Source organism: Fusarium redolens (assembly GCF_020744475.1).
Source record: "Fusarium redolens strain MPI-CAGE-AT-0023 chromosome Unknown BKA55scaffold_31, whole genome shotgun sequence".
In the NCBI taxonomy this organism is placed as follows: Eukaryota; Fungi; Ascomycota; class Sordariomycetes; order Hypocreales; family Nectriaceae; genus Fusarium; species Fusarium redolens.
The window spans coordinates 168,762-194,662 of NW_025763694.1; the positions used below are offsets into that span (position 1 = coordinate 168,762).

The window sequence follows — 25,901 nt, forward strand, 5'->3', positions numbered from 1 at the left end:
GTTTGGGAGAAATGGACTCCCATCATATAAGACAACTTGGGTGCCCAAAAGAAGTGAGGAAATAGTGGCAAAATACATAATCCAGCTCGTTGTCGTATACTGCAGTGAAACGCTCCGAGGGCCAAACTCTTGATGCAATCCTCCCTCTTTGAAGCTATTCAGCAGTGCACCACCGACAGAGTGTACGATACACTTTGGTGCACCGGTAGTTCCAGAGGAGTAGACAATCAAGAATGGGTCTCGAAAGTCGACTCTTTCGAAGAATAACTCGCTTCGACCATTAGACTTTGAGACAAACTCAGCAAACGTTTGTACCATTGGAATCCCTGACACGTCTTTCTGTTGCGACTTGAACCGTGCCAGGGAAATGAGACCTCTAAAGCCAGGTGTCTTCTGCAGACCTACAGTCACCTCGGTCATCTTACCCAGCAGATCAATACGCTTCCCGTTATATAGAGCCGTGTCGTCCATGAAGACCCAGCGAGGTTCAATTTGCTGTAGTCTTTGAAGAATACCGGAAACACCAATGTCGGTGGAGCTTGAAGAGAAAATGGCACCGAGAGCTGTTGTAGCCAAGAAGACAATCAAGGTGTCGATGTTATTGCATGAGCATGAAGCAATCCTGTCACCTTTGACGACGCCTTGAGCTCTCATAGCATTCGCAAGTAGCCCAACCCGTCGACGGAGCGCACCCCACGTCAAGGTTACCCTCGATGCAAGTCCCAACTCGTTGAACTCGGACACAGCAATCGTATTATCCTCTTTGCCTGACTGACTTCTGAGCGGGAGGAGTATGTTTTCGGCAAAGTTGAGCTTGATGCCGTCGAACCAAATAGGCACACTATCCATCCTTGCGGATTCGTCGACGACTTGTATATAGTTGCCTTCATGGATAAGACCAGAGTAGTCCCAGAGGAAAGCCCAGAAGTTAGATCGCTTGGTAACAGAATATTGATGCATATTGTGGAATGACTGCTTGCTGTTAGCCAATTGTCTAATTTGATATCGCAAATCGGTGAACAATCACCTTGAAGGTTTCCCCGCAATAGCTCTCTAATGCCTTTTTGAAACGGCCCATATTGGTTGTCTCAGGGCTGGGATGTTCCCATAACTTTCGAGGGGTTTGCAGTGACATGGCGGGAAGTGAGGATGCAGTCTGGCCTTGGATGGTGTCTTGAAGAGAGTGATATGCGTTGAGAAAGGATATTAAATCTTTGATGAAAGTTTCTGAGATACAGAAAGATCACGATAGACCTCTAAAGTGCTACAGCTTGGTTATGTGCTAGTGATAGAGCGGCTAATGGTGGTGCGTATGGCAAATTGTGGGGTCTATTTTGGTCCCGCCACTGTGCATTATTTTGACAGTGAGACGCTTCGACGGAGTAAACGCATCAGGGGCAGGAGAAAGCCAATTTACAAATCATCTCACTAGCCTGTTCAGTTTCCCATGAATAATTCTGCAAATTTAAATAAGCCGCGGCATGCTTCACAACTTACCCGAGGGCCGAGGCTATTACTTCTTGACATCACCAAACATGAACGTGGGGGCCTTGGGCGAGTTAATTTCAACAAAGTCTCCATGTACTGGGGATCTAGAGATGTCTCAAAGGCATATCAAGAAATGCATTGAATGGATTTATTGTATTTTTGTCAAGTCTCTTTGTTATATTGATTTTATCCTACCATTACTATGAGGTTATCCAACTAAGCAAAGCCCATTAGCAATTAACAAAACAATAACATCAAAAATATAACTAGATGGCTCTAGAAAGCGAATGGTCAAACAGAAAGCTCTATTATCTTTGAAATATCTATACTACAAAGAGTTCACCTTAGCCAGAATGGAAAAGCTCCGCCATTTTTCTCGCCACCATCTCAAGCTCTGTCCTCTTATTGCAGGCTGCAAATACAAACCTGTCAGCCCTCAGAATGACAAAAGTCTTGTGCTTCACCACATTCCACATATCCTTCTCTCTATATCCTTCTGGTTCCGGCCTTCCAGCACTAAGATCAGAATTAGAAAACTCAGCGGCAGATGCTATTCGGAATATTCGACCACTTTTCTCCAGTTCTTTCGTTACCGCCGTGTTCAAACCTGGGAGGTTTCGCGGAACAAAATAGGTTGCCTCTTCTGGTGATAAGTGCGAGCAAATCGACGATAACCCACTAAGCTGGGCTTGTGCATTATCAACCTCGTCAGGCTCGTTAAGCAAAACAACAATCTGAAACAGACTCTTCTTCTGCGGAGCAAAGATAATGTCGTCGGTGAACTTTACTTGTGCTTTGGGGACCCCAAGTCTGATGCAGAAGGACTGAGAGAATGAGACTCCTCCGCCCAGCTGGGGAATGAATCCCATACCATCCGAGTGTTGATACCTGACAGGGCCAGGAGCTCTCGGGCCAAGCTCAAGCTGTTGTCTCACTCTGGGTATCAGCTGAGCCAACCAAAAGCCCCAGTCTCGAAGAAAGATCATCAAGGGGTTCTTGCTGTTGACCATGTCCCCATTTCGGACAGTGGATGCGAGGGACATTTCGAGTTGTTGCTTTCTTTCAAGGAACCACCCTTCTAACAGCTTTTCATGATCGATATGAGAATTTGACTTGTATATAAGAGCGAGACGCCAGCTCAACGATACAGCGTCTCTGAAGCCTGATGCGATTCCCTGGCCGCCAACTATGTCGAGTCAGTTTCTCAGCTTCCGGCATTGTAATATGAGTGCTACTTACATGGCGGAAATACATGAGCCGCATCTCCGGCGAGTATGACTCGTCCAAGAGCCCATTTGTTGCAACTCCTCGCATAGAAGCGGAATGGTCGACATCTCAAGACCTCTATGCAATCCTCAGGAAACTCGATGTCTTTCGAAAGCCTATTGAAATTGTGTTAGAGCTTATTTGAGCGTTTCAAGGACTCTTACCCATAACGGCTTCCGGGATGTGTCAGATATGGAAACACAACCTTGCGAATCATGCCAGGCTTAGCCATCTCATCCTCGTCTTCTCCAGGCTGAACAACAAACTCAAAACGCCATAGACGATCAGATTGTAGGCCAAATCTCCCACACACAGCAGGTCGGTCGGGGTTACAGAGAAACGAGAATGGCCTGGGGAAGAATGCTTCATAGACTTCCTGTGAGGTGTAACCCTTTTCCCACAGAGGAAAGTTGGGATGCGTTTCCTTTGTTGGGGGGTTGATTTTCCAGTTCAAAGCGACCCATGACTCTTGATACTTTGTTCTTTACAATGTTAGTGGTGTAACGTATCCTCAACTATGCCAACTTACTGCTCTGCCCACTGCATGAAGACTCCCTTGGGCTCAAGGTACTTTTTCCTTGTATAGCCAGTCTTTCCATCCGCCCCAACTAAGAACTTTGCTCGGATCTGCTTTTCGACTCCCGTCCCATCTTTATATGTCGCATAAACCCAGTCTTCGTCTTCTGATATAGATGACAAGGTACAATTGCTTCTCAAAGTCGAGCAACTCAAAGATGAGATGACGGATCGTAGGTGTTTTTCGAGGATAGGTTGCTTGTGGCAAATAGCCCCGACATGGGCTGTATTTCCGGCCGTCTACATCTAGAATTAGCCTTTTACGTTGCATCGCCTAGCTTCACATTGCTGAGAATGGTGTCACTCACGGAGCCTGTGTTGAAGTAGAGAAATGGCTTTCGATGTAGGTCTGTATGGACACCACTGATGAAGCGCGCCCCAGGAACGTCTCATTATGTTAGCTATCGCACCAAGCCTCTGATATTGAGACTGTCAGCACTTACAAGATCCAATGTCAGTAAATACTGCATCGTAAAGTCCAAGGGCTTGCAGCAGGCGAATACCGTCGTCATCAAGGGCAATACCACGCGGATCGGTCGTGATGTCGCTTTCCTTCTCTAAAATAATATTGGGAATGTTGTATTTCCCGAGAAAGCTTGAGAGCATTGCTCCGGTGGGACCGCATCCGCAGATCACAACCTGGGTAGTCTCTACATGGACAGTCATATCTGCGACAGGGTAACATTCGTGAATTTGAGCCCTTATTCAAATGTTGAGACTGAAGGAAGGTTAATAGTCGTTATTAAGGTTGTCCATGGTGATAGGGACTTACAAGGTTCATTGGGTACTAAAGTGATATGAGTGTTGGATGTCGCATTGAGCGGCGGGGCTTGTAGGATAATGAAAATAGGGTCACTAAGGGCATCGGCGGGTCTTATTGAGGGGACAAAGTTTCAGGACAAGCAGTCAAAGTATTACAAACCTTTGAGGGTCTTGATATTTCCCAAGTGCCATTATTGTGATCACTATACTTGGGGACTGCGTTAATTGGTCCCACCTAACATGATCTTGATAAGGTGGTGCCTATAGAAACCTCCCCACATCGAAATCTCCAAAGAGGGACATATCTGTCCAAGCCGCTACAAAAGTGTAGACACATAATTTAAGCAGAAACCTAAATACAAGCTGCTACATTTACTCATCTATTATCCTACTTTTAGACGTGAAACTACACCATGGCCGCATTCAATCGCTTAGTACGCTTTGCCCAGGGTGAAGCAAAGTATTTTGGCGAGCTTCTGGAGCACGATGGCAGCGTTTACACAGTAAAGAAGCTTCTTGGTAGCCCATTTGACAAACTAGAAGCAACTCGAGAGGTCATCAAGACAGAACAGGTTGGTAAATCCAATCCATCGTTGACCGAATTGTACTAACGACTACAAACCAGCTCCTGTGTCCTCTGGAGTCTACCCCAATTATAATTTGCATTGGATTAAACTACAAGAGCCATGCCGAAGAGGCCAAGGTGAGAAGAAACAAATACTTGAGGTGCTGGTCAATACTCACTCCTATATCAGCTTACGGTTCCCAAATATCCTGCGGTTTTCGTTAAGCCAGCAGACGCCCTCGCTGGTCCTACCGATACAATCCCCGTCCATGTAGACGCCCGACCCATGCTCGATTATGAGGCCGAACTCGGGGTAGTAATTGGCAAGGATGCAAAAAACGTCACAGAAGCAGCGGCGTTGGATTATGTGCTAGGCTACACGGCATGCAACGACGTCTCGGCGCGCAACTTCCAAATACCTGAAGCTTCTGGAGGTCAGTTCTGCTACGCCAAGTCTTTCGACAAGTTTGCCCCCATCGGCCACACGATCGTCCACCCGAGCGAATTTCCAGACCCTATTGCCAGCCGAATTACAGCAAAGGTCAACGGCGAGATAAAACAAGATTCCAACACGAATGACTTGATCTTTGGCGTCAGGCAGCTGATTAGTCATTTATCAAGGGGTACTACTTTGCGAAAGGGAACAGTCATCATGACTGGAACGCCTTCAGGCGTGGGATACTTTCGTAACGAGTTTCTCAAGGGTGGTGACGTCGTAGAAGTCGAGATTGAAGGAGTGGGCAAAATTAGGAATGTCATCTCGCATTCCGATTAGACCTTTTTACGCAAGTTAAAGCCCTCAACATCTCAGAGTAGTTTAACCACCTGGAACGTGCTACGGGTAGACAATAAATGCAGTATATATATTTATTTAATATTTATCTTTCCTCTGACTTATTCTTACCCTCTATATAATTCAAAGTTTAAATGAATATGCCTGACTATACCTTACCCGGTACTTGGTGAATCGGCACTAGCCATCGACTCAATCTCGGAAGCTGGCCAATGATCATACTCCAAGCAAACCCCAGACGCTAAAGTGCGGGGAAGACACTTTCTCATACAGGGGATCACGGGTCTCGCCCTTTCTCCTCCTTCATCAAACCTCCGAGGCGAAGAAAAACGAAGCGCGTGGATCTCGGGTTTCTGATTACACCAATGGCCTGTCAACATGCAGCGCAGACGTAAAACCACAAAAGAAGAGCGCGTCTGTTCCATATGCTCACAGCACTTTGCCAAAGCGGAACATCTGCATCGCCATTTTAGATCCCACACAAAGGAGAAGCCGTTCACATGCCCAGTATGCGAGAAGAAGTTCACTAGACAGTACGGCATGCCCGGCACGTGTCAAAAGTCCTCAACTTACTGACTCCTTTCCAGGGATACGCTTCTGCGACATTCCAGGTCTCACCAGACTCCCCAACGCACGCTCACCGACGAGACCTCACCACCGTCTCGGACGCAGGATAGTGGCAGCATGATCATGGAAACCATCCACATACCGAATGAAGCCCAAGAAGAAATACTCCCAGTATCGCAACACCATGCCACAAATAGCATACCAGTGCCCGGATCAATGAACGTACCATATGAGCCGATGACATCAGGGAACTCTTATCTAGACAACATACTCTCCGATACCAGTCCAATGTTCCTTACAGAGCAGCGATATGCTTGGCTGCCTCAATGGGATGCCGAAATGAATCTCAGCACAGACTGGTTAGCAGAGCTTACCGGAGACCAACCTAATGCCAATTGGTTAGCATCTCCACTACTGGATTCCGTGTCAGACATCAGCCCATACACGACAGGGCTTTGTCAAGCAATTCCTGGCCAGGCACCTGCGAACGCTGACACTACAACAACTTCAGAGCCCGAGCCCCGTCCTAGTTGTAGAAAGTCTGTGCAAAAGAGATGGCACACCTATACAGATCCCCCACCGTCGGGATATGACACGCCTGATGCATCAAACGATGATCATCATCAAGTCGATGAAGCGTGTCATCGAACATTGGCGGATAGGTTACGCCAGCAGGTCCAAGAGGGGCCTGTCCCATCGATAGCATTTCTTGTGCGTCTGCCCGTGTCTTTTCCAGGCTTTCAAGCTGACTGTAGCTAGAACCTCGCCGTACAGGCATACATGTCAAACTTTCAGCCTATTTTTCCCATAGTGCACGCACATTCATTTCGGCCTCATAGCAGAAATGGGCTGTTGATACTCTCAATATGCTCGGTGGGAAGTCTGTATTTAGGTTCCACACGGGCAGTGTCATATGGTATAAGTATATACGAAAGGCTACACAAGGCCTTATTATCCTCGGTATGTCTCCACATCTTCAATGCGAATCTCCATTTCTGACATTGATTTAGTGGGATACACACCTGGCAGAGTCACGACGAAGTAATGCCAGCATCCGCAGCTTTCAAGCGTGTATAATAGGTCAGGTGTTCGGTCTACTAATGGGGGTACGTCTTGTAATTGAGATCGACGCGCAGAAGCTAACTGTTATGAACAACGTAGCGGCCAAAGGATCTCGTTCAAATTGACTTTTTTCATGGAAGCTTGGTCGCAGTAAGTTTCCAACACGATGCAAGACTGAATCTAGCTCACAAATCCAAGTGGACTCGGCAGCTTAAGCTGTTTCAATCAGCAGAACCAGAATTAGATGTCACTCGGCTTGCCCAGCTTGAGGGACAGGACTTGGAAGTAGCATGGAGAAAGTGGGCAAAGAGTGAAGAGAGAACACGGTAAGACCTACAGCCACCCTGCTAGATTGTCTGAGGCTGAACTACAAAGCCTTGTGCTTGCACTTCTCTTGCAAGACGCCGAAATCGCCTCTCTGCTTCATCACGATCCATTGATGCGTCACTCGCTTGACACAATTCCCCGGGCCGCTTCTAAGGAGGCCTTTTGTGCACCTGATGCCGAGACCTGGAAGACTATTGTAATCAGCGAAGCATCGTCGTCTTCCTTCCAAGAGGGACACACTAACGAGGATACCACGAGCCTGTCCAGCTTTCCTTTGGTCTCTAGCGACTTTGAGTTGCTGGTCATGCTACGTTGTATAGGCGCTATCCCTTTAGAACAGCACACTTTTCTGCCCACGCGAAACAATGCTGTGAGTCAGCGCCGAGACGCTCTCATCTCATGGTACAAGCGATACCGCAGTTCCGTTGCTTTTCAAAAGCAGGAATCAAGTCTGATGATGCTTTGGCACTCTATGTTCATGCTCCTACACATGAATCTCGATATTCTAGAATGTTTCTGCGGACGAGAAGGTCAAGATGTTGCTGAGACGCATCGCGAAGCAGTCAAAAGCTGGGCAAACTCTCGCGACGGCACGTCCTGCGTAATCCATGCCATGCATGTCATAAGACACTTTGAGCGTCTGCCTATGGGATCGGAACCTCCTATCCACTTTACTCTTTGTTTGTATCGTTGCGGCATTGCTTGGTACTGCTACATTACCTTTGTGGACAAGGCAACACTACGTGCCGCGGAAGATCTCACGATCCCTGAATTACAGGCTATCAGCAGTCATGGTGGGATCTCCCTACTTCAGAATGCTGTGTTCAAGGACATCAAGGCTGGTGCTAGTCTACTGTTCAGGATCATACACCTATTGCAACGGGCTATTCACTGGCAGTTAAGCCGCAATCTGGCTTCAACCTTGCTTTCACTTGTAGAAAATGAGACGGAGGTTTTCTGAGTACCGAGTGCCGTTTCTCTGAACTACAAATTGGAAATGCAACAATTGTACCAAGAGTCATTTTTGTAGTCCCGCCGCCACACAAGCTTTCCCCGCAAGTTCCCCACGGGGTGTGAGAAAGACGTTGTGGGGAGATGAAAGGCGCCAGTCTCAATAAAGCTTAGGTATATGGGTAACCAAGGTCGCTCTTGAAGAGTGCATGTTCAAAGTGGTTTTCTCATCTGTTGCTCTCTTCCATCATGACTTCTTTTTCAGTCAGAAACACAATGAACTCCCACGAGATGCACGCAAGTGACGCCATACAGTATCTTTTCTCTCACCCGACATATGTTATACTTTGGCTCTTCTTATTGCTCCTTGTTCTGAATATCGCCCAATGGATGCGCCAGACCTTCAGATCAGACCTACGATCGATTCCTGGTCCGTTACCAGCTCGGCTGACGGGCCTCTACAGACCATTAAGACTGTATAAAGGAAATGCACCAGAGTTCTACCACGAGCTACATAAAAAATATGGCCCAATTGTCAGGACCGGACCAAACATTGTATCAATCTCAGACCCAAGCGCTATTGCGCCGATTTACTCAATTGGGAGCAAGTTTCTGAAGGTACACATCTGAACTAGCACATGGTGCATCAGGCCCGCTAATGGCATCTTAGTCGTCCTTTTATAATGTCTTTGATGTGTTTTACAAAGACAGTCCTATGCCTAGCATGTTTTCCGTCAGAGACCCCTCGCATCATCAAGCTCTTCGCCGCCCGGTTGCCCAGAAGTTCTCCATGTCCTCTATCAAGGCCATGGAAGTCTTTGCCGATGACTGTAGTGATATCTTCATATCTTGCATGAAGCAGCTGGAAGGACAAGACGTTGATTTGGGTGAGTGGCTTCAGTGGTACGCTTTTGACGTCATCTCTGCCATTACATTTCAGCGACGTTTCGGCTTTATGGAACAGAGGAAAGATGTCGAATCTATGATCAGTGACATTAGTTCCTCCCTTGAAGCCGCAGCTATGATTGCTCAAGTACCTGCGATTTATCCCTGGACGATCGGAAATAACTACGTCGCCAAGCTCCTGGCGTGGCAACCGTTTATTCGAGTCCCAGATCCTATGCGAACCGTAGTCAAGGTAATACACATGACCTCATTGACTTGTATCTCTCTAATGAGTTGACCTAGTTTACTGAAGACTGTATCGAACAATACGACAAGAACCCACCAGAACAAGATCGACCTGACTTCCTCGGATGGTTGCGACAAGAAAATGCCAAGGGTGAGCAAATGTCTCAGAAAGACTTGGTGAATCATTTGTCAAACAACCTGTATGCTTCTCAAGCTCTCTTCATCTTGACGAAGTTCACTGGTTCAATAGGCTAACATAACCGCTTGAAGTCTCGCAGGTAGTGACACAACGGGCATATCCTTACGAGCCACCATCTACTACTTGATCAAGAATCCTGATTGTTTTGCTAAAGCCCAAGCCGAAGTGGACCAGGCAGATCAGGAGGGCAAGTTGTCAGATCATATTTCCTATGCAGAATGTCTCCAACTCCCATATCTGTAAGTGCTCAAGCGAATAATAGCAGCAGCCACTTATATCTTTACAGACAGGCAGTGATGAAAGAAGCCATGCGATGCTGCCCGGGCGTCTCGTTCCCCCTTGAGCGCATAGTTCCAGCTGGAGGCGCACAGCTCTGTGGCGTCCACATACAAGAAGGGACGGTCGTTGGGATTAACCCAGCAGTAATCCACCGTGATCGCTCCATCTTTGGCCCAGATGCGGATGCATTCAACCCAGAACGCTGGTTAGGTTCTGACACGGAGAATATCAAGAAGATGGACCGACATCTTATGACAGTGAGATAAGTCATTGTAGACCTTGAATCTTATTTTCTAACTTGGCGCCCCAGTTTGGCTACGGCTCACGAACCTGCATTGGTAAGAATATTTCTATCATGGAAATGGGGAAGCTTGTACCGGCTATATTGCGCAACTTTGATATTGAGTGGGCAAGCAAAGACCCTGAATGGGTGGTCAAGACATACTGGTTTGCTCGCCAGGAAGGTCTTATTTGTAGACTCAGATGGCGCAAGAGATAACAGGGGATCTGAAGTCTGGACATCTTGAAAGGCCAAGGGTTAGCCAAGGTCGAAAAATGGCTGCCTAGTTCACAATTATCAAAGTTTCAATACTCGTCATAGTACCAGTAACTCATTGACCACTAGTGTTCAGATTTAACTAATAAGCCAAGTCATCTGTCTAAGTTCCGTATTAGGACTTTGTGGTTTGAATGTGTACTGTCACTATCGAACTGCGACAAACTGAACTATTTAAGATCGCATGATGAAACGAATATGGGGTCTTTGCCTAAAATCTGTCTTTTGAATAAAGGTAACTTGGTAGGGACTTAAGACTAAGATTCAAGTGATTATGGAAAGCTTTGGCCCTAATAAAGGTAATGTATATATGTTAATACACCTAGACTGTACACTTATTGCCCTCCCTAATTCAGCATGTTTAAGTTTTCCTATTTCTCTATACAATCCAGTCTCATTATCACCGCCCTTCCTGACATGCATCCAATGGCAATAGTGCTACCGTGAATGACCCAGCATTTTGGACGCACCGACACTGGTAGCCAGATAATCTTCTCTCCACGCCATGTCACCCACTGGGTGTCCTGGGTGATAGCCAAACCATCAGCAATGCATTCATCAGCGAAGTTGGGATTACTATCCACTGGGGCCATGTTCTCAAGAGACAGGACCGCAGCGTCGAATATGAGTTTTGTACCACTGGGATCAAACTTGATCACACAGCTTCCCACACGAGGAAACTTGTAGGTAAGTAGACTCTCGCCATCCTTAATGCGCCATATCTGTACTGTGTCGTTTGAGTTGGCAGTTGCAAGAAATCTGAGGTCAGGCGAGAATGCCACCGAGTTTGCTGTCTCCTTTTGATGTAGAATTCTGATGCAGCTTCCATCACCGACATTCCATAAACGGACTATGTTATCCAATGATGAAGTTGCAAGCTGAGCTGAGTCAGGTGAGAATACAGCTGCAACCACCTCATCCTCATGGCCTTTAAGCTCATGTAAACAGGTATCCATTCTCATGTTCCAGATTCTTACCACGCCACTCCTATCACCTGATGCAACAATTTCGGAGTAGGAAGACGTTGTAACTACGTATATCGCTGCTTCATGCCCCATTAGGTCATCGAGAAAACGCATACCAATTTCCCATCGTCGAAGTACGCCATCACCACATCCGAGGATAAGAACCTTGGAGTCTCGGGAAAATGACACTGCTTTTATTCCCCAGTCATAACCAGAGAAATCGTGAATGCATTTTCCATCGCGAACACTCCACAGCCAAGCTTCACCACTAAATTCAAGTGATAAGAGGTATTGCCCGTCATTTGAGAATGTAAGAGCTGTGAAGAGCATAAAGCTGTGATCACCGGCCTGAAGGGCAGAAATGCGTCTTCCGTCACTCATACTCAATAAATTGATTAATCCATCTGTATCACCTGATGCGAGGACTGAGCAGTCAGGTGAAAGCTCTACCACATTGACTGCCCCATGTTTGTTCTTAGACTTTAAAGCGGAACAACTGTTTAATTTCCAGGTTCGAACTGTGAAGTCAGCAGAAGCTGACACTAAAAGCTGTGAGTTGGGAGAGAATGCAACTGAGGATATGCTTTCAACATGGCCATTCAGGCGATAGTCACAAGATCCTGTGTCGACGTTCCAAATCTGGATCTCGTAAGTCGAAGAAGCAGTTGCAACAAGTTTTGAGTCGGGTGAGATTGAAACAATAGTGATAGTCGTATCACTTTCGAATGTCTGTGTACACATCTCTGTAGTAAAGTCCCAGATTCGCGTTGTGCCGTCAAAAGAGCTTGATGCGATATAAGAAGAGTTTGGTGCGAATAGAGCTGAGTAAACTGGGGACTCATGTCCCTGGAGAGTGTAAAGACACTTGGTGTCTTGGATATCCCATACCCGTATGAATCCATCCTCGGTGCCTGTCACCAAAAGTTTTGAGTCAGGCGAAAAGGCAACCGAATTGACGCCCCCCCAATGCCCTTGCAGCTCCTGGGTGTATTTCTTGTTAATGATAGACCAGAGCCAAATCTTGCCTGAACCAGACTCGGCGTCAATGTGGGAAGCAAATGCAAGACAGGAAGAGTTAGGTGAGATTGCTAAGTGGTGTACCGCACTGTTATGCCCTCTCAATGTGCGTAAACACTTGCCATCTTTGATAGACCATAGCTTTACGGTCCTATCAAGCGAACCAGAAGCGACTATCTCCCCACTTGGAAAGAATGCGGCTGAAAAGACACAGTCCTTATGGCCAACAAATTTGTAGAGGCATTTTCCATCTTTAACCCTCCATATCCGCACCGTACAATCCTCGGAACTAGATACCAGGAGAGTTGAGTCTGGCGAAGCCTCCGCATTGGTCACTGCGTTTTGGTGTCCTTCAAATATCTGCTGGCTATCGTCCCATCCAGGCTCGCGTCTTGGTAGAAGAGAGAGCATTGGAGGGATGTCGTTCCCAAATGCGTTTGCGACAAGACTATCTTTTGGGGCGAATATTGAAACTGAGAAATACAATTGTAAAGGATATGCGTCGATTATAGACATATTATTGCGTAACAGTTGTAGACCTTCATTGAGAAAAGTCGAAAATCTCTCATTTCTGTTGTGCTACCTGCAATTAGATCTTTTTATCCATATCTCAAACTGAAACATAAACTCACGCTCGACAGCTCAGTCAACCTTTCAACGGCGCATATACTTTCTGTAGCCTTACCAATGAGAGCCAAAACCTCAATCCAATGGAAAAAATGTAGGCTAAGGAATGAGAAAACGGGTCCCTCGTCATCTGAAGTCCAGCCTGCTTGTTCAAGGTGCGAAACCCAGAAGCAACAAGAATTCCGTAGATCGTTGTGGATATGCTCATTGACTTGTTTTGCTGTAAGAGTGGATAGATGTGCTCCTGATCTTATGCCGCAAATGTTGGCTCTCAAGTCGTTATTCATTATCTCGAGACATTTTGTTGCTTGCAAGCGGTGTTCTTCAATTGTCAAACAGCGAGGCGTCTCCGCCGCTGCACGAGGTCGTTCCGGCGGTGCGTTAGGCATCAGTGTCAGATGTTTTTAAACGGATACTTGACTGTTCTTACGGCCTTGCAACAGCTGGATCTACCATGGTTGAGATTAACGGCTGACGTTGAGAATTGCGGCGACGTCAGAGGTTGAGTAGTTAAAGTGGAAATACAATGTGCAGATAATCTTACAGACAACCTGCCAGCAAGGTACCAATGCAGTGCTGCCTGATTTACCCCGCTGCCGCTGACACAGATGCCACGCATGCAATGTCATCCTAGAATTTAAATTAACAGGTCAGACAATTTTGGTTTTAAATAAGACGTAATGACGACTATTGAGGTGACAATCCAAGATATGCAAAATATTTCGAGTACCATTCCAGACGATCCTGACGACCGGGCAAGATACCTGTGGCGACTTGCACTACAACAAGGCCAGAAATACAAGACAATCGGAGGAATATCCTACCTCGATGAAAGCATCAGACTGCTACGTGAGGCTACTGATATCATAGAAGATGATGACCCTAAGAAGGCCCGGATGCTGAGCGCTTTGTCTCTCCAACTCGGTGAGAGGTATACGAGGCAAAAGTCCATATCGGATCTTGACGAGGCTATTCTGATTGCCAGAGACGCCATCGATAGCTCTCTGGACGATGACCCGATAATGCCGAAACTCTTCTCGGATCTAGGGTCTTTACTGGTGGATAGATACTTGGGGAAGGGTGTAAAGTGGGATCTTGACGAAGCCATCGATTGCAGTCGACAAGCTGTAGCCATAGTTTCTGATGACGATCTGGCAAGGGCACAATCTCTTAATACGCTGGGGATTCATCTCGGCCATCTCCACTGGAGAGGAGGACACAGGTCGAACCTCGCATTGCGAGCATTGTTAGAGGAGGCCATTGCTGTTTCGCGCGAAGCTGTCAGGCTCACGCCTAAAAGTCACCCATCCGCAGCAGGTTACTGGAAGAATCTGGGTACTCATCTCGGCCATCAATATCATTCATACGGAACAAATGCAAATCTAGAAGAGGTGATACAGTGCCACCTAGCGGCTATCCGTTCAGAGCAGTCACCAAGCATTGATCGAATCAAGGCAGCACGAGATGCCCTTCCCTATTGTGCAGATGTTTCAGATTGGCAAACAGCCTTTGGGGCCGTTGAGGAGGCAGTTTCTCTTTTCCCCAAACTCATTTTTCGCTTGTTAAATCACTCAGACAAGCTATATGTATTGGGCCAAGTCTCAGGGCTGGCATCTGATGGAGCTGCCACCGCTTTGAACGCGGGTAAGGACCTGCATATCCCTCTGCAACTCCTTGAGGCTGGCCGAGGCGTTCTTTCACAGTCGATGGAAGAGATGCGGACCGACTCCAGTAGCCTGAGAGTCAAACACCCTGACTTGGCGCAGGAGTTGACAAATATTCGCAACGCTTTGGACAGTCCTATTTCATACGATCAAGAATCTGAGGATTCAGAGCCCTCATTGAAAGTCCGTTTGCAACTGCGCCAAGAAGCGGACAAGCGGCTCCAGGAGCTACTCTGCAAGATCCGCAAAGAACCTGGCTTTGAATATTATCTAATTCCGCCATCTGAAGCAGATATGAGAAAAGCGGCCAATAACGGTCCTATCGTTGTTATCAATGTGAGCCAGTTTAGGTGCGATGCCATCATTATTGAGTCTCATCAGCTGCGCCTCCTTTCTCTCCCAAAGCTTAGACTCGTGGATGTGGAGGGCCTTTACTCAATCAAACACACAGAAACATCAGTGCGTGAGATACAAGGGCCAATTTCGAACAACAACTTTAATGTTTGGGATGCCGTTGTGAATGATAACGAATGGGGAAAGGGCTCTTCCCAGCAACCATGGGGCGGTTTGACCAAAGAACCCCAAGATGCCCTGGGTTCACCTGCCGTACTTAAATGGCTATGGGATACTGTCGCAGAGCCTATCTTGAATGCCCTGGAGTTTACAAACATGCCTATAGATGGCAAGTGGCCTCATATACACTGGATACCAACGGGAAGTCTTGGTAGGTTTCCAATCCATGCGGCCGGGAACTACTATCCGGGAACAACAGAGACTGTGCTGGATAGGGTTATATCCTCATACAGTTCTTCCATCAAGTCAATTATTGAGGGTCGACGTCGTCAGACTACCCGTGTTGGCTCGCAGCATGCTCTGATCGTCGGCATGAAAACCACCCAAGGGTACTACTCACATCTTCCTTTTGCTCGTAAGGAGGTCTCATTAGTAAGAGATCTTTGCAAATCCATGTCACTCAACCCTATCGAACCAGACCAGCGCAAAGAAAATATCGTGTCGCATTTACCGAACTGCACTGTCTTTCATTTTGCAGGCCATGGCAAGAGTAATAGAGACGAGCCATTGAACAGTCAGCTTCTACTGAACGATTGGGAAAGTGACCCTTTTACAGTTACTTCCCTTCTGGACACAAAGTTACACAATAACCCACCGTTTCTAGCATATCTCTCAGCCTGTTCTACTGGCCGCGTTGATGAAGAACGATTTTCCGATGAGAGTATCCACCTGATTAGCGCATGCCAATTAGCAGGCTTCCGTCATGTCATCGGCACTCTTTGGGAAGTCAATGATGCATCCTGTGTTGATGTAGCTAGAGTCACCTATGAAACGATGAGGGATGGGGCTATGACAGATGAATCTGTAAGTCGTGGCCTACATGCTGCAGCACTCCATCTTCGAAATCAATGGTCTAAGCGGTTGGCAATGAACTCAGCTGGACGCGCGGTGGCTAAGAGGAAACAAGCCGAGAATGTATCTGGGAGTAGGAAGGTTGCATTACAGGATAGTGAGAGGGATGGCAGTAGGGATATTACCGCTTGTGACGACGATGAAGACTTGAGTCCTCTTTATTGGGTCCCTTATGTCCATTTTGGAGTATGATTCTACTGGTCACAGTACCAATAACACGTTGACCACTTTGTGTTCTGAGTGAATTAAGTCCAGTTTGTCCTCTTTAAGGTTTTATATAATGCTTTTGTAATTTAAATATCTACTATTACTATTAAATTATAAGAAACTGAATTAATTTCAATTAACAGATAGAGTGAAGATAGAGTCTTTGCCTAAATCCAGTCTTATAAACAAAGCTATTATTATATATAACAAAAAGGTTACAACAGAAGAAGTCGTTTTCGCATTTATCTGTTCCCAGTAGCCAGAGACTTTGCCTCCCAGTTAATAAATACAGCCTTTGGCGCCTTCTTAAATCCTTGAATAGAACATAGTGCCATTTCACCTAGATTAACAGCTAACTAAGTTCCTCTATAGAGGTCTCACTAGGTTTTCTGGACATGAGCAAAATATTCACATGCATTAGTATTACCTCGGCATTTGGCCGAATAATATAGTCTGGCTTTAACGATGCCGAGCATGCCAGCTGTCTAGGTTGCTGATCTGATTTCGGAAGCTTTGCTCCCTAAATGCTGCGGATTTACTTATTTAGTGCAGGGGCGGGATTGTTAGCCTTGGCTTTGACCTCTAGATAGTTATTACCCTGATATCCATCGCAGGATATAAAAGGCCAGACATTATCTAAAGTTTCCTGCCCTGACCTTATTTACTAACTTATAATCTACAATTTGTGTTAAGAATTGAATCGAGAATCGAATTAATAAATATGAATGCCAAAAATGACAGCAGAGCTTCACAAGCACAAAAGCCACAGCAGCCCACCAAACTGGTGCTTGGACTGCGAGCCCTCGTTTTAGGAGTCACAATCGCCGGAATCGTAGTCTCCTCTATCCCTGCCCCGAACAACTTTATCGCAATTGGAATATTGGGACCAGCTGTAAGTAAACATATATATAGTTGTATTCTGACCTTCCATGTGCTAACAAATTAGTTTGTCACAACCTTCTGCTGGTCACTTATAGAAATTCTCTACCCTTTAGTTAAGATCTTTCCACCTGCCTACATATCATTTCGTATCTTCATAGACTTCTTTATTGCTGTTGGGTCAGTAATCTGCCTTATATGCTTTGGATTGTTCCGGGATTGGTGGCCAGGGGGTAGCGCTCTCGGTCCATATCAAGCACCATTAGCCAGAGAGATATTGTTCCAAGCAGCCCTGGGACTTGCCTGCGCATCGACGTAAGTTATATCTTTCAATCTATAAGAAGCTAACTTAACAACTCTATACTTAGGGTCCTTGAGATTATACTCTGCATTACTCAACTTTTGGAATGACCAAATCTCCGGCGATTGCAAGCACCTTCTTGACCATGTCAATCGGTGGAAGCTCCTTGTAATGATCAAGAATCTCTATCTTGATTTGAAAAAAAAAGAAAAGAAAAACGGTCTTAATATCATCAGCCTCATCAGTAACTAGTGTAGCCAGGTCAGAGAAAGACTTCACAAAGGATGAAAGGCATCCACTGAGCTATTCAGAGCCGCCAACTTAGGCCGCTAGGTGTTGTGGAATTTTTTCCTGTCCCACCGAATCTCCGCTTGCAAGGTCATAGGCCCCGCAACTACACCCCGAAGTTCCGGGAACCACATGGGAACTATAAGAAAAGTCTATTGTTGTTTTATAGTTTCAATGGCACTAGGACGCTTAGATTGACTATAAGCCATGCAGATAGTGATTTTGCTAGAATCCCAATCAGTGAAATATTACTTCAACCCTGACCAAGTTTGTCCATAGAATGTCTGGCATACCGAATATGCTTTCAATGTCTCACCAACCCACTGGCCCCATCAAAGATGGATCTTCCTCATCATCAGTCGAAAATCGTGTCAATTGTGAAGCCCCTGCAGAAGTCAATTCGGCGTTACCAACTTCACCAGGATCAACGATAAAACCGAGGAGGAAGTATGGGCCACGCACATCACGAGCATGTGTAGCGTGTCATGCGCGCAGAAAACGATGCAGAAGGACAGGGGAGGAGCAGTGTGATAATTGCAAGAACAACGGTATAGAGGTACGAGGCTTTGCTTGACCAAGGTTATACTGAAGCTCATCCTTCGAAAACAGTGTTACCTACCAGATACTTCTAAGCGAAGGTGAGTTATCTATTGTTTGCCTAGTCGATAAGAAGTCTCGCTCACGTATGTACCCAGTCGGACTCGTGTAACTTCTAATCAGGGTGTTAATGCCTTATTCGAATCAGTTACGCAAGATGTTATAGCAGGCCAGACCCTCGAGACCCCGGGTATGTGCAGTTCAATAATTTAAGGATTACAATCTTATATAACTACATTACTTATGGGTGCTAATTTCATGTTGCCAGAAAATGAATCGATTACATCAGAATCTTCATGTACCTCCGAATCGGCCGATTCCAATCATACTGCCCTCCCCACTTCACTCTTGAAGCCCTCCCGCACTAAGAGTCCATTTGTGACTCCACTTGATTGCAGATTAAAGTATACATTACCATGCTTCCTTCGTTCACTTCCGAGTACGCTCTCTCCTGAAGATTTTGAATATCTCGCATTGAAAGGGGTCTTGAGAATACCTTCAGGCTCCATCAGGGGCTCCCTACTACAAGCATACATTGAATACGTTCATCCAAATATGCCCATACTCAACCTTCATGAGTTTATCTCTATAACCCATGGTCTCTACAGAAACTATGGACGAATCAGCTTACTGCTGTATCGGGCTATTATGTTCTCCGCTACCTTCTTCGTCGATATTGAGTATGTATACGAAGCAGGTTACTCAACAAGAATGGCTATGTCGAAAGACTTTTTCGACAAGACAAGGGTAATTTCGCTTGTTCCCGTGGTTAGCATAACGTACTTTGTTAACTCTTTGTAGCTCCTTTATGACTTGGACTGTGAACCTGATCAACTTATCCAGGCACAAGCGCTGCTTCTTATGTCACATTGGTACGAATCTCCCAATAGCCAAAAGGACGGATGGCATTGGTTAGGTCTCGCCATTGCTACACTTGAAGGTCTTGCAGCAACGGCCAAGACTTATGAATACACCAACCAGAGGCAATGGAAACGCCTTTGGTGGTCATGCTATGTCCAAGACCGCCTTCTCTCCCTCACTAGTCGCAGGCCGACAAGACTCAACAATATCAGTTTTCACGTCGATTTACTCTTAGAGTCAGATTTCGAGATCATGAGACTGGATGGTGCCTGCATCATCTCATCAGAGATACCTACTTTCATGGCAAACCCTGAGATGCAAAGGCAAAGTGCTTCCATATTTATCTCATTGGCTGAACTCTGCACATGTCTCGATGATATACTCCAAACTCGGTACTCACTGGTAACTCCCATGGAGAATGGGGCCCAAGGTGCTACCATGTTTTATCCAAAACAGCCTTGTCATATCGACTATGCCGAAGTTGAGGCTGTAAATGATGAGCTCATGTCATGGGCAATATCTTTGCCGTCAGGCTTCTGTTGGATGTCGGCGCAGTTTCCGACTGAGTCACCGTCGATGACTGTGCAGAAGATGTTTCTCCACATCTTATTCTACACTGCCCTTGCCTTCCTTCATCGAGGAACCTCTGGTCAAACCCAGGCTCCTTCAAAGGCATACGATGCGACCACACAGATATTTACAATAGTCCAACATCTTCATCAACAGCACTTAGAAAAGCTTCTACCAAGCTCAGCAGTTACATGCATCTTAACAGCATCGATGGTCTATTTGGCTGAAGGTTCTGGACAATTCCAAGCAACAGACGCTTTTCAGATGAATGAACATGTACTGGCAGAGCTCTCAAAGGTTTACACAGTGGCAGATCATGCTATCACCATTAGCAAAGCCGCTGCCATAAGACTGGGGGTTAAAAACATTTAGAAATGACTTTCAGATACAAAGCTCAGAGGATGTTCCATAATAGGAAAGAAACTGTATAATTAATAGACTATCATTTATTGGCGCCAAAATCAACTTCCTGACTGCAGCATCGCAAATGTTTCTCGTTGACAGAACCATAAACCTCAGTCCAGGTTCCGACACATTCAATATAAGAGATCCGAAGCTAAGAGTGCGCATTCTTTGCTTTCGCAGTTCTGGCGCCTGGGATTGGTGCACATTGGATTCAGAAAGCATGGTGAGGCCATAGTGTCGTGAATAGGTGAAGGTGGAATGAGAAGAAAGGGAAAATACAAATAATAATGGGCCAAGGTATATTTATAGCTTGAAAGCTGAAAGCCAAGTAATAATTAACGTTAGTTTATTATACACTTAGAGTTGCCTGAAACCTTATACTATTAATAAGAGTTTAGATATACTTTCTAAACAGCAATATAGAACGATTATTAGGTAAGAATGTCTAGGCTACAATGAAGTTTATTTGGAACCTTAATCTGATAGTGTCCACATGCTCGTTCGCGTATGTGAGATTTACTGGTCTAGGCCACCTGCTTTATGGTTGGTGAATTCCGTAGGCAGCAGTTGTTTACTCGATTTAACTTTGCTACTGAATACACAAGACCAACATTGCATGCGTCTTTGACCGCCATATGTATAGCCTGATATAAACATTCAAGCCTCACTTTCGGCCTCGCGCTTCTCAAAGCCGTCATCCTCCATCTTCAAAGTGTAAGCCTTGCCATAAGTGTTTTGAGGATCTCGCTTTTTAAATCCGTCATCCTTCATCTTCAAAGTGTAAGCCTTGCCATAAGTGTTCTGAGGATCTCGCTTTTTAAATCCGTCATCCTTCATCTTCAAAGTGTAAGCCTTGCCATAAGTGTTCCTCTGAGGCTCACGCTTATCAAGATCATCCTCCAAGATGTACTTAGCGCCGTAGCCAGGAGGAGTAATAGGGTTGGCCTCTCGCTCAGCAATGGCATTCCCTACACTGAAGGTTAACGGATGTTGCTTATCGGGTGCAATAGGACATGCCTGGCAGCGGGCTTGCAACTGCGAAGGTACATAGTGCAGCGGTGCTGAAGATGTTAGAAAGCTTCATCTTTGGATTGCTAGGACCTGCAGTATTGTGCGACTTGTTTCTTCTTGGAATAAATCTTTTGTGGGATAATTTCAGTATTAAATACTTTACCTGTACTCTCATTCCGTTCGTATCTTTGTTCGAATCGGTAACTACCTAGAGGGGAAGGTCATTTCTCTGCGGGGTAGATTATGGCTACATGTCCATTAAGATTCATCCATTGGAGTGCATCAACAGAAGTTCTCACGAGGATACGTCACTTCATACCTTTTTGGTGTAGGATGATGATACCAGAGTCCAAATACATCGCGTCAAGGGAAGACGTCCTATCGGAACTCGGCATCTGACCTCAAAAGTACCTACTCGGAGATCCTCTTGGGAAGCCGAGATCTGTCTCGGAATGCTTTGCCGGATTGATCGGCATCTTGCACCAAAAGTCCCTCTAATATTCTGCTTGGGGAAGGTGGCTCATTTTGGCCCCCAGATAAGATGTTGATAACAGAATGCAACAGGATATCAGTGATAAGGTACGCCATACTATGGTTTCAGCTTACCTCTCATTATATTCAATCCTTTTGCAAACCTGAAGGTCATTGAAGTTGTTTGCATCTGATCAGTTTTCGTGTCAACAGGATCTATGAACATAGCCAAGATCATGTCATTCAAAGAAGACAAAGGTTCTGGTGAGAGCCTTCTTGGTAGCGACAGAGAGAGTGACGAGATCGAGTGGACTCCGCCGAACCAGCGACGCAATTGGAGAACACATGCTTGGGTTGTTCTTAACCTTCTTCTCTTCATGATATCTCTGGGTCTCTTTATGGCTGCCTCCTTTAGATTCAGCCCAGAGTCCGACATGGATCACATTCGCAAGACTTCCTTTTACTGTAAGACTTCCTTCTCTCATTGCGATGTTTTCACTTTGTTAACTTGGGTTGCAGCTCCTGTCCTGGATTCAATCAACTTCAAGCTGGGGCCCATTGAGACAGAGGGCGGCTTATTCGAGGCGAAGAATCCGTCGAAATGGCGCAACTCTCTCAAGCCTGATCCAGAAGTTGATGAGGCGTGGGAGGATCTTGAGATCATCCGTGTTTTCCCTATCACCGAGGCCGAGGTTCGCCGACTGGGCAAAGATCCAGAACTCCTCGTCAAGTTCCCACCAGAGTATGGTCTTGGTGATAACGCTTACATGGCGCAAATCGACATGTTTCATCAAATCCACTGCCTCAATCTTCTTCGGCATCTGGCTTGGGCCGAGTACAACCGCAATGGTACAGCGAAGAAGCCTTTTAGCAACTTGCATTGGATTCATGTCAGTCATTGCACGGACATATTGATGCAAAACCTGATGTGTAATGGTAATCTGGACATCATCACGTTCAACTGGGTTGAGACTCAGTCGAACCCATTTCCAGACTTTGCTGTCAACCATCAGTGTAGGGATTTCGATGCGATATATGAGTGGCAGGATAAGCACTCTGTGCCAAAGGAATGGGGGCGGAATGTCTCTCGGCCAGCTGGTGCAAAGCAGATTCCAATTAGTGAAGAGTATTATCGGATATATGGCATCGAGAAACCGCAGGTATCTTCAGCGCCATAGTTACACAAACCTTAGTATTTCATCATCGTTTTTTAATATCAGGAAGTCGTGGCAGTTGATAGGACACACTACACTGTCGAACACCAGAAGCTTTGGGCTCAACTTGGAACTTCTATCTTTAGTTCCAAAGAGACTCTAAGCTACTAGGGGTGTGATAGGATAAATGAAGTACGGGAATTAAGACCAACTCAGTTTATAACTAGGTAAACTCTGTATGTATTCTACTAAGTACCCATGACCTAGTGCTTCATGTCCCATTTCCTAACATTCCCAATCCGGAACTTTCGAGACTGGTTGATCTTCTCACCACGAAGACCCACTGGCGGTGGAGGCTCCTTGGTGCAGCATTACTCAGTTTCTAAGGTATAAGAACTGCTCATCGGCATCCACTCCGCTTCGAGCTCAAACAGACCTTTCGGTGTCCCCCATTCTTTGGCGAAGAACCTGACACAAACTGGCAGCATCCAATCCTCCTCGAGCATTTCTCTTCAATCAGAATAGCCACCGCACGTGCTGTGTTATACGTGACATCTGGAGCAGAACGATAAGGCCCAACCCTCAGTCTGCAACCGCCATGAATAGCGGCAAGCCTTGTGTCTCCTATGTTTATCTTGCTCCTCAGCATGTTACGTATAAGTTGCTGGCAGTCTGACTGGAACGCGAGATTGCTGTTGGCGTCGCAATTTATCTTAAACGTAGCACGTTTAGAAAGGCTTTCATCCGGAGTTGCATCCACAATGGCCTTGATGAGATCCAAGTGGGTGTCTTCACTGCTAGTACTCGCGTAGAAGGCAACAGCTTCGGCGTATTGAACAGGGGCATTAACCTTGTAGCCAGCTGCGTCTTCCTTGACTATGTCCAAAATGGTGTCGTTTGTACCTTGGGCGATGCCATCCCGGACGCCTCCCTCTATATGGAATCTTGCCCATATCGCATCACCATATCTCTTGCTCTGGATAGCTTCAACATATTTGCTAGACCAGGGCTCGATCAATGGCAACATGGACGTGTTCTGAAGAACATCGGTGATGGGGATGTCTAAAAAGAGCTGTTCTGGCAGCTGAGAGGAGTTTGTCAACGCAACAGCAAGCTGTGCACTCAACATAAGAGAGATAGTCAAAAGTTGAGAAAGCATCTTAAGGTTGAATTGAACGATGAGGAGTGTTTGGTGACTTGGGTTAAAATCATGAACCAGTCCATTCCAGCATATTTATACTTTGACCTGACAGCTCTTGACCAGAAAGCATGACAATCCCTTCTCGGCTTGCTTATGTCATACGAGAAAGTTTCACGGTAGTGAATGTGACGATATGTTGTTGGTTGCTAGCTGCTTGTTGGCTTTGCCGCAATCCTTCGGCCAGGATTTAGTTGTTGGTTGTCGAGCAACAAGGATGACTAAATCCCGCAGAGAACCTATTCAATGAGGGAGAGTCCTTCGCATGGTAACTAAACACGCACACGGAGAGATACAATGTGGTTGCTCGCGGTTGGGTACTGAATATAGTTGGAGGCGTATATGTAATCCGAATGCACCTTCATCCGCTTCATCGGGTCATTTTTAAAGTAAACTATTAAACATCTTAAGCATGTTTTTGTTTAATGTTGCACTTGTAACGTCTGAGATGTTTTGATATGGCGGCTTGACTTGGTCACACCGACAGGGTCTATACGAAACCTAACATGCCATCTTTGCATTAACGCCACGACATTCTGAGACGCTGTTGGTCCTCATTATGTGTTGGTTGTTATCTCTGCGTTCTAACCTCGAAAGCCATTATTACTTGGTCCGATTGGCTGGATTGGACACGTGCCATTGTCAAATGCCGACACATCCGAGTTGTTGTCTTTCCTAGCATGTTCCCTCAATTAACTAATACTCTTTCACACTGACTTTCGAGATGTCGCTCAGGCACTTCCCTCCCGCGTAGAGAACCAGAGCGAGGTGATTGAAGCTATGACTTATAGTCGGCCCGTTGTGCATACAATGATTTGCCTCCTCAAGTGGTCATACAGATCATCCCAGTGATTCAGGCCTCCAGTCTGGCTTACCCCGCTCGCCTAGACCTACTGGTCTTCTGCTTTGTTGTCTTCGTCTCTGCACCCTCAGTCTTGGAGCTCCATCCTATCAGTGTCAAAGATGATCTTGATGACTTCTGGGTGCCCGTCTGTACTACTAGCCTTTCGGTAGAGCTCTAGAGCCTCTGCATACAGTCCTGGCTCATTTGCCTTCGCCTCAACTGCATCTTCCTTGATCTGATCAAGCACCGTAATGTCGGGATTAGGGCCTTGACCAATGATGACACCGTTCTCTACCCCTCCTTCTATGCAGTAACGAGCCCAGATGGCGTCGCCATATCGCTGCTCGCGAATTGAATCGATATACATGGTCTTCCATGGCTCGACAAAGGTCACCATTGTCTGAGTGAGTACTTCATGAATAGAGATGTCAAGGAACAGTTCCTCAACAGGGTGCATAATATCAGGGTCGTTCATTTCGGAACTGCTTTATGTCAGTATGCCATAAACCTCAAGCAAAGGTTATAGAGTACGAAGCTATATTTGGCACCTTTGTCAATGTCATAGTCCAGCAGCTATGCTTTGACACGTGCGATAAGGATAAATAATCTTGTAGTTAAAATATAAGTAGAAACAAACGACGCAGGGAAGCATAACAATGGATTCTGTGTAGTAGAGAAACTGACGAGAAGGTGGTGATGAAAGAACTTGGGAGGGGTAGAGGCTGTTACTTTTATCTTAGATGAGGAGTGGCAATCAGGCAACAGGCTGCAATTGGCGAACTGGTAGGCTGCGTGTTGTGATTGGGCTAGACATCTTAACATTTCAGACCTTGCTAATCATCGCTCTGCAAAGCTTTCACGGCAAATATACACATAAGCGCCTGTGTATATGATG

The 25,901-nt window shown here is 45.9% G+C and overlaps 12 protein-coding genes across 12 annotated transcripts; 7 read left to right on the top strand and 5 right to left on the bottom strand.

Moving 5' to 3' along the window:
* Nucleotides 1-1,832: 1,832 nt before the first annotated feature.
* Nucleotides 1,833-3,996, bottom strand: BKA55DRAFT_529035 (uncharacterized protein; the record flags this gene model as incomplete). Its single annotated transcript, XM_046189041.1, has 6 exons — nt 1,833-2,674; nt 2,728-2,870; nt 2,919-3,236; nt 3,284-3,570; nt 3,639-3,718; nt 3,774-3,996. 6 exons carry the CDS (start codon nt 3,994-3,996, stop codon nt 1,833-1,835), a joined length of 1,893 nt encoding a protein of 630 aa, XP_046041576.1.
* A 509-nt stretch (nt 3,997-4,505) lies between these two features.
* BKA55DRAFT_697942 (uncharacterized protein) lies at nt 4,506-5,432 on the top strand (the record flags this gene model as incomplete). Its single annotated transcript, XM_046200464.1, has 3 exons — nt 4,506-4,664; nt 4,718-4,795; nt 4,848-5,432. 3 exons carry the CDS (start codon nt 4,506-4,508, stop codon nt 5,430-5,432), a joined length of 822 nt encoding a protein of 273 aa, XP_046041577.1.
* A 298-nt stretch (nt 5,433-5,730) lies between these two features.
* On the top strand, nt 5,731-8,720 carry BKA55DRAFT_256592 (uncharacterized protein). Its single transcript, XM_046185407.1, has 7 exons — nt 5,731-5,983; nt 6,038-6,728; nt 6,777-6,977; nt 7,028-7,123; nt 7,179-7,229; nt 7,278-7,405; nt 7,455-8,720. The coding sequence occupies exons 1-7, from the start codon at nt 5,829-5,831 to the stop codon at nt 8,365-8,367; spliced, it is 2,235 nt and encodes a 744-aa protein (XP_046041578.1). The 5' UTR covers nt 5,731-5,828; the 3' UTR covers nt 8,368-8,720.
* Nucleotides 8,721-8,747: 27 nt separating this feature from the next.
* On the top strand, nt 8,748-10,465 carry BKA55DRAFT_528998 (putative P450 monooxygenase; the record flags this gene model as incomplete). Its single annotated transcript, XM_046189039.1, has 6 exons — nt 8,748-8,975; nt 9,028-9,495; nt 9,546-9,688; nt 9,759-9,926; nt 9,974-10,223; nt 10,277-10,465. 6 exons carry the CDS (start codon nt 8,748-8,750, stop codon nt 10,463-10,465), a joined length of 1,446 nt encoding a protein of 481 aa, XP_046041579.1.
* A 212-nt stretch (nt 10,466-10,677) lies between these two features.
* Nucleotides 10,678-13,647, bottom strand: BKA55DRAFT_681423 (WD40-repeat-containing domain protein). The gene is made up of 2 exons (XM_046198252.1): nt 13,137-13,647; nt 10,678-13,083 (listed from the first exon to the last, which is right to left on the bottom strand). Exons 1-2 carry the CDS (start codon nt 13,518-13,520, stop codon nt 10,894-10,896), a joined length of 2,574 nt encoding a protein of 857 aa, XP_046041580.1. The 5' UTR covers nt 13,521-13,647; the 3' UTR covers nt 10,678-10,893.
* Nucleotides 13,648-13,735: 88 nt separating this feature from the next.
* On the top strand, nt 13,736-16,506 carry BKA55DRAFT_585634 (CHAT domain-containing protein). Its single transcript, XM_046194472.1, has one exon. It carries the CDS (start codon nt 13,812-13,814, stop codon nt 16,410-16,412), a length of 2,601 nt encoding a protein of 866 aa, XP_046041581.1. The 5' UTR covers nt 13,736-13,811; the 3' UTR covers nt 16,413-16,506.
* Nucleotides 16,507-17,148: 642 nt separating this feature from the next.
* On the top strand, nt 17,149-17,765 carry BKA55DRAFT_719822 (uncharacterized protein; the record flags this gene model as incomplete). The annotated part of the gene is made up of 3 exons (XM_046200977.1): nt 17,149-17,319; nt 17,374-17,621; nt 17,675-17,765. 3 exons carry the CDS (start codon nt 17,149-17,151, stop codon nt 17,715-17,717), a joined length of 462 nt encoding a protein of 153 aa, XP_046041582.1. The 3' UTR covers nt 17,718-17,765.
* A 410-nt stretch (nt 17,766-18,175) lies between these two features.
* BKA55DRAFT_719825 (fungal-specific transcription factor domain-containing protein) lies at nt 18,176-20,578 on the top strand (the record flags this gene model as incomplete). Its single annotated transcript, XM_046200978.1, has 5 exons — nt 18,176-18,451; nt 18,558-18,578; nt 18,616-18,682; nt 18,761-19,239; nt 19,294-20,578. 5 exons carry the CDS (start codon nt 18,176-18,178, stop codon nt 20,293-20,295), a joined length of 1,845 nt encoding a protein of 614 aa, XP_046041583.1. The 3' UTR covers nt 20,296-20,578.
* A 194-nt stretch (nt 20,579-20,772) lies between these two features.
* BKA55DRAFT_585638 (uncharacterized protein) lies at nt 20,773-21,459 on the bottom strand. Its single transcript, XM_046194473.1, has 2 exons — nt 21,346-21,459; nt 20,773-21,296 (listed from the first exon to the last, which is right to left on the bottom strand). Exons 1-2 carry the CDS (start codon nt 21,410-21,412, stop codon nt 20,986-20,988), a joined length of 378 nt encoding a protein of 125 aa, XP_046041584.1. The 5' UTR covers nt 21,413-21,459; the 3' UTR covers nt 20,773-20,985.
* Nucleotides 21,460-22,046: 587 nt separating this feature from the next.
* On the top strand, nt 22,047-22,988 carry BKA55DRAFT_529178 (uncharacterized protein; the record flags this gene model as incomplete). The annotated part of the gene is made up of 2 exons (XM_046189055.1): nt 22,047-22,275; nt 22,330-22,988. The coding sequence occupies 2 exons, from the start codon at nt 22,047-22,049 to the stop codon at nt 22,986-22,988; spliced, it is 888 nt and encodes a 295-aa protein (XP_046041585.1).
* Nucleotides 22,989-23,235: 247 nt separating this feature from the next.
* Nucleotides 23,236-24,228, bottom strand: BKA55DRAFT_668489 (uncharacterized protein; the record flags this gene model as incomplete). Its single annotated transcript, XM_046197899.1, has 2 exons — nt 23,401-24,228; nt 23,236-23,346 (listed from the first exon to the last, which is right to left on the bottom strand). Exons 1-2 carry the CDS (start codon nt 24,121-24,123, stop codon nt 23,236-23,238), a joined length of 834 nt encoding a protein of 277 aa, XP_046041586.1. The 5' UTR covers nt 24,124-24,228.
* Nucleotides 24,229-25,091: 863 nt separating this feature from the next.
* On the bottom strand, nt 25,092-25,481 carry BKA55DRAFT_546657 (uncharacterized protein; the record flags this gene model as incomplete). The annotated part of the gene is made up of 1 exon (XM_046190940.1): nt 25,092-25,481. The coding sequence occupies one exon, from the start codon at nt 25,479-25,481 to the stop codon at nt 25,092-25,094; it is 390 nt and encodes a 129-aa protein (XP_046041587.1).
* Between the last annotated feature and the right edge of the window lie 420 nt (nt 25,482-25,901).

What these genes read in the sequence shown, in the direction of transcription:
- BKA55DRAFT_256592 (XM_046185407.1), top strand. Translation starts at nt 5,829, where the DNA reads ATGCAGCGCAGACGTAAAACCACAAAAGAAGAGCGCGTCTGTTCCATA. An exon ending in TCCCATCGATAGCATTTCTT is followed by an intron (nt 6,729 to 6,776) that starts GTGCGTCTGCCC and finishes GACTGTAGCTAG; the next exon opens with AACCTCGCCGTACAGGCATA. An exon ending in ACAAGGCCTTATTATCCTCG is followed by an intron (nt 6,978 to 7,027) that starts GTATGTCTCCAC and finishes ACATTGATTTAG; the next exon opens with TGGGATACACACCTGGCAGA.
- BKA55DRAFT_681423 (XM_046198252.1), bottom strand. Translation starts at nt 13,520, where the DNA reads ATGCCTAACGCACCGCCGGAACGACCTCGTGCAGCGGCGGAGACGCCT. An exon ending in GGTTGACTGAGCTGTCGAGC is followed by an intron (nt 13,084 to 13,136) that starts GTGAGTTTATGT and finishes AATTGCAGGTAG; the next exon opens with CACAACAGAAATGAGAGATT.
- BKA55DRAFT_585634 (XM_046194472.1), top strand. Translation starts at nt 13,812, where the DNA reads ATGACGACTATTGAGGTGACAATCCAAGATATGCAAAATATTTCGAGT.
- BKA55DRAFT_585638 (XM_046194473.1), bottom strand. Translation starts at nt 21,412, where the DNA reads ATGAAGCTTTCTAACATCTTCAGCACCGCTGCACTATGTACCTTCGCA. An exon ending in AGTTGCAAGCCCGCTGCCAG is followed by an intron (nt 21,297 to 21,345) that starts GCATGTCCTATT and finishes CCTTCAGTGTAG; the next exon opens with GGAATGCCATTGCTGAGCGA.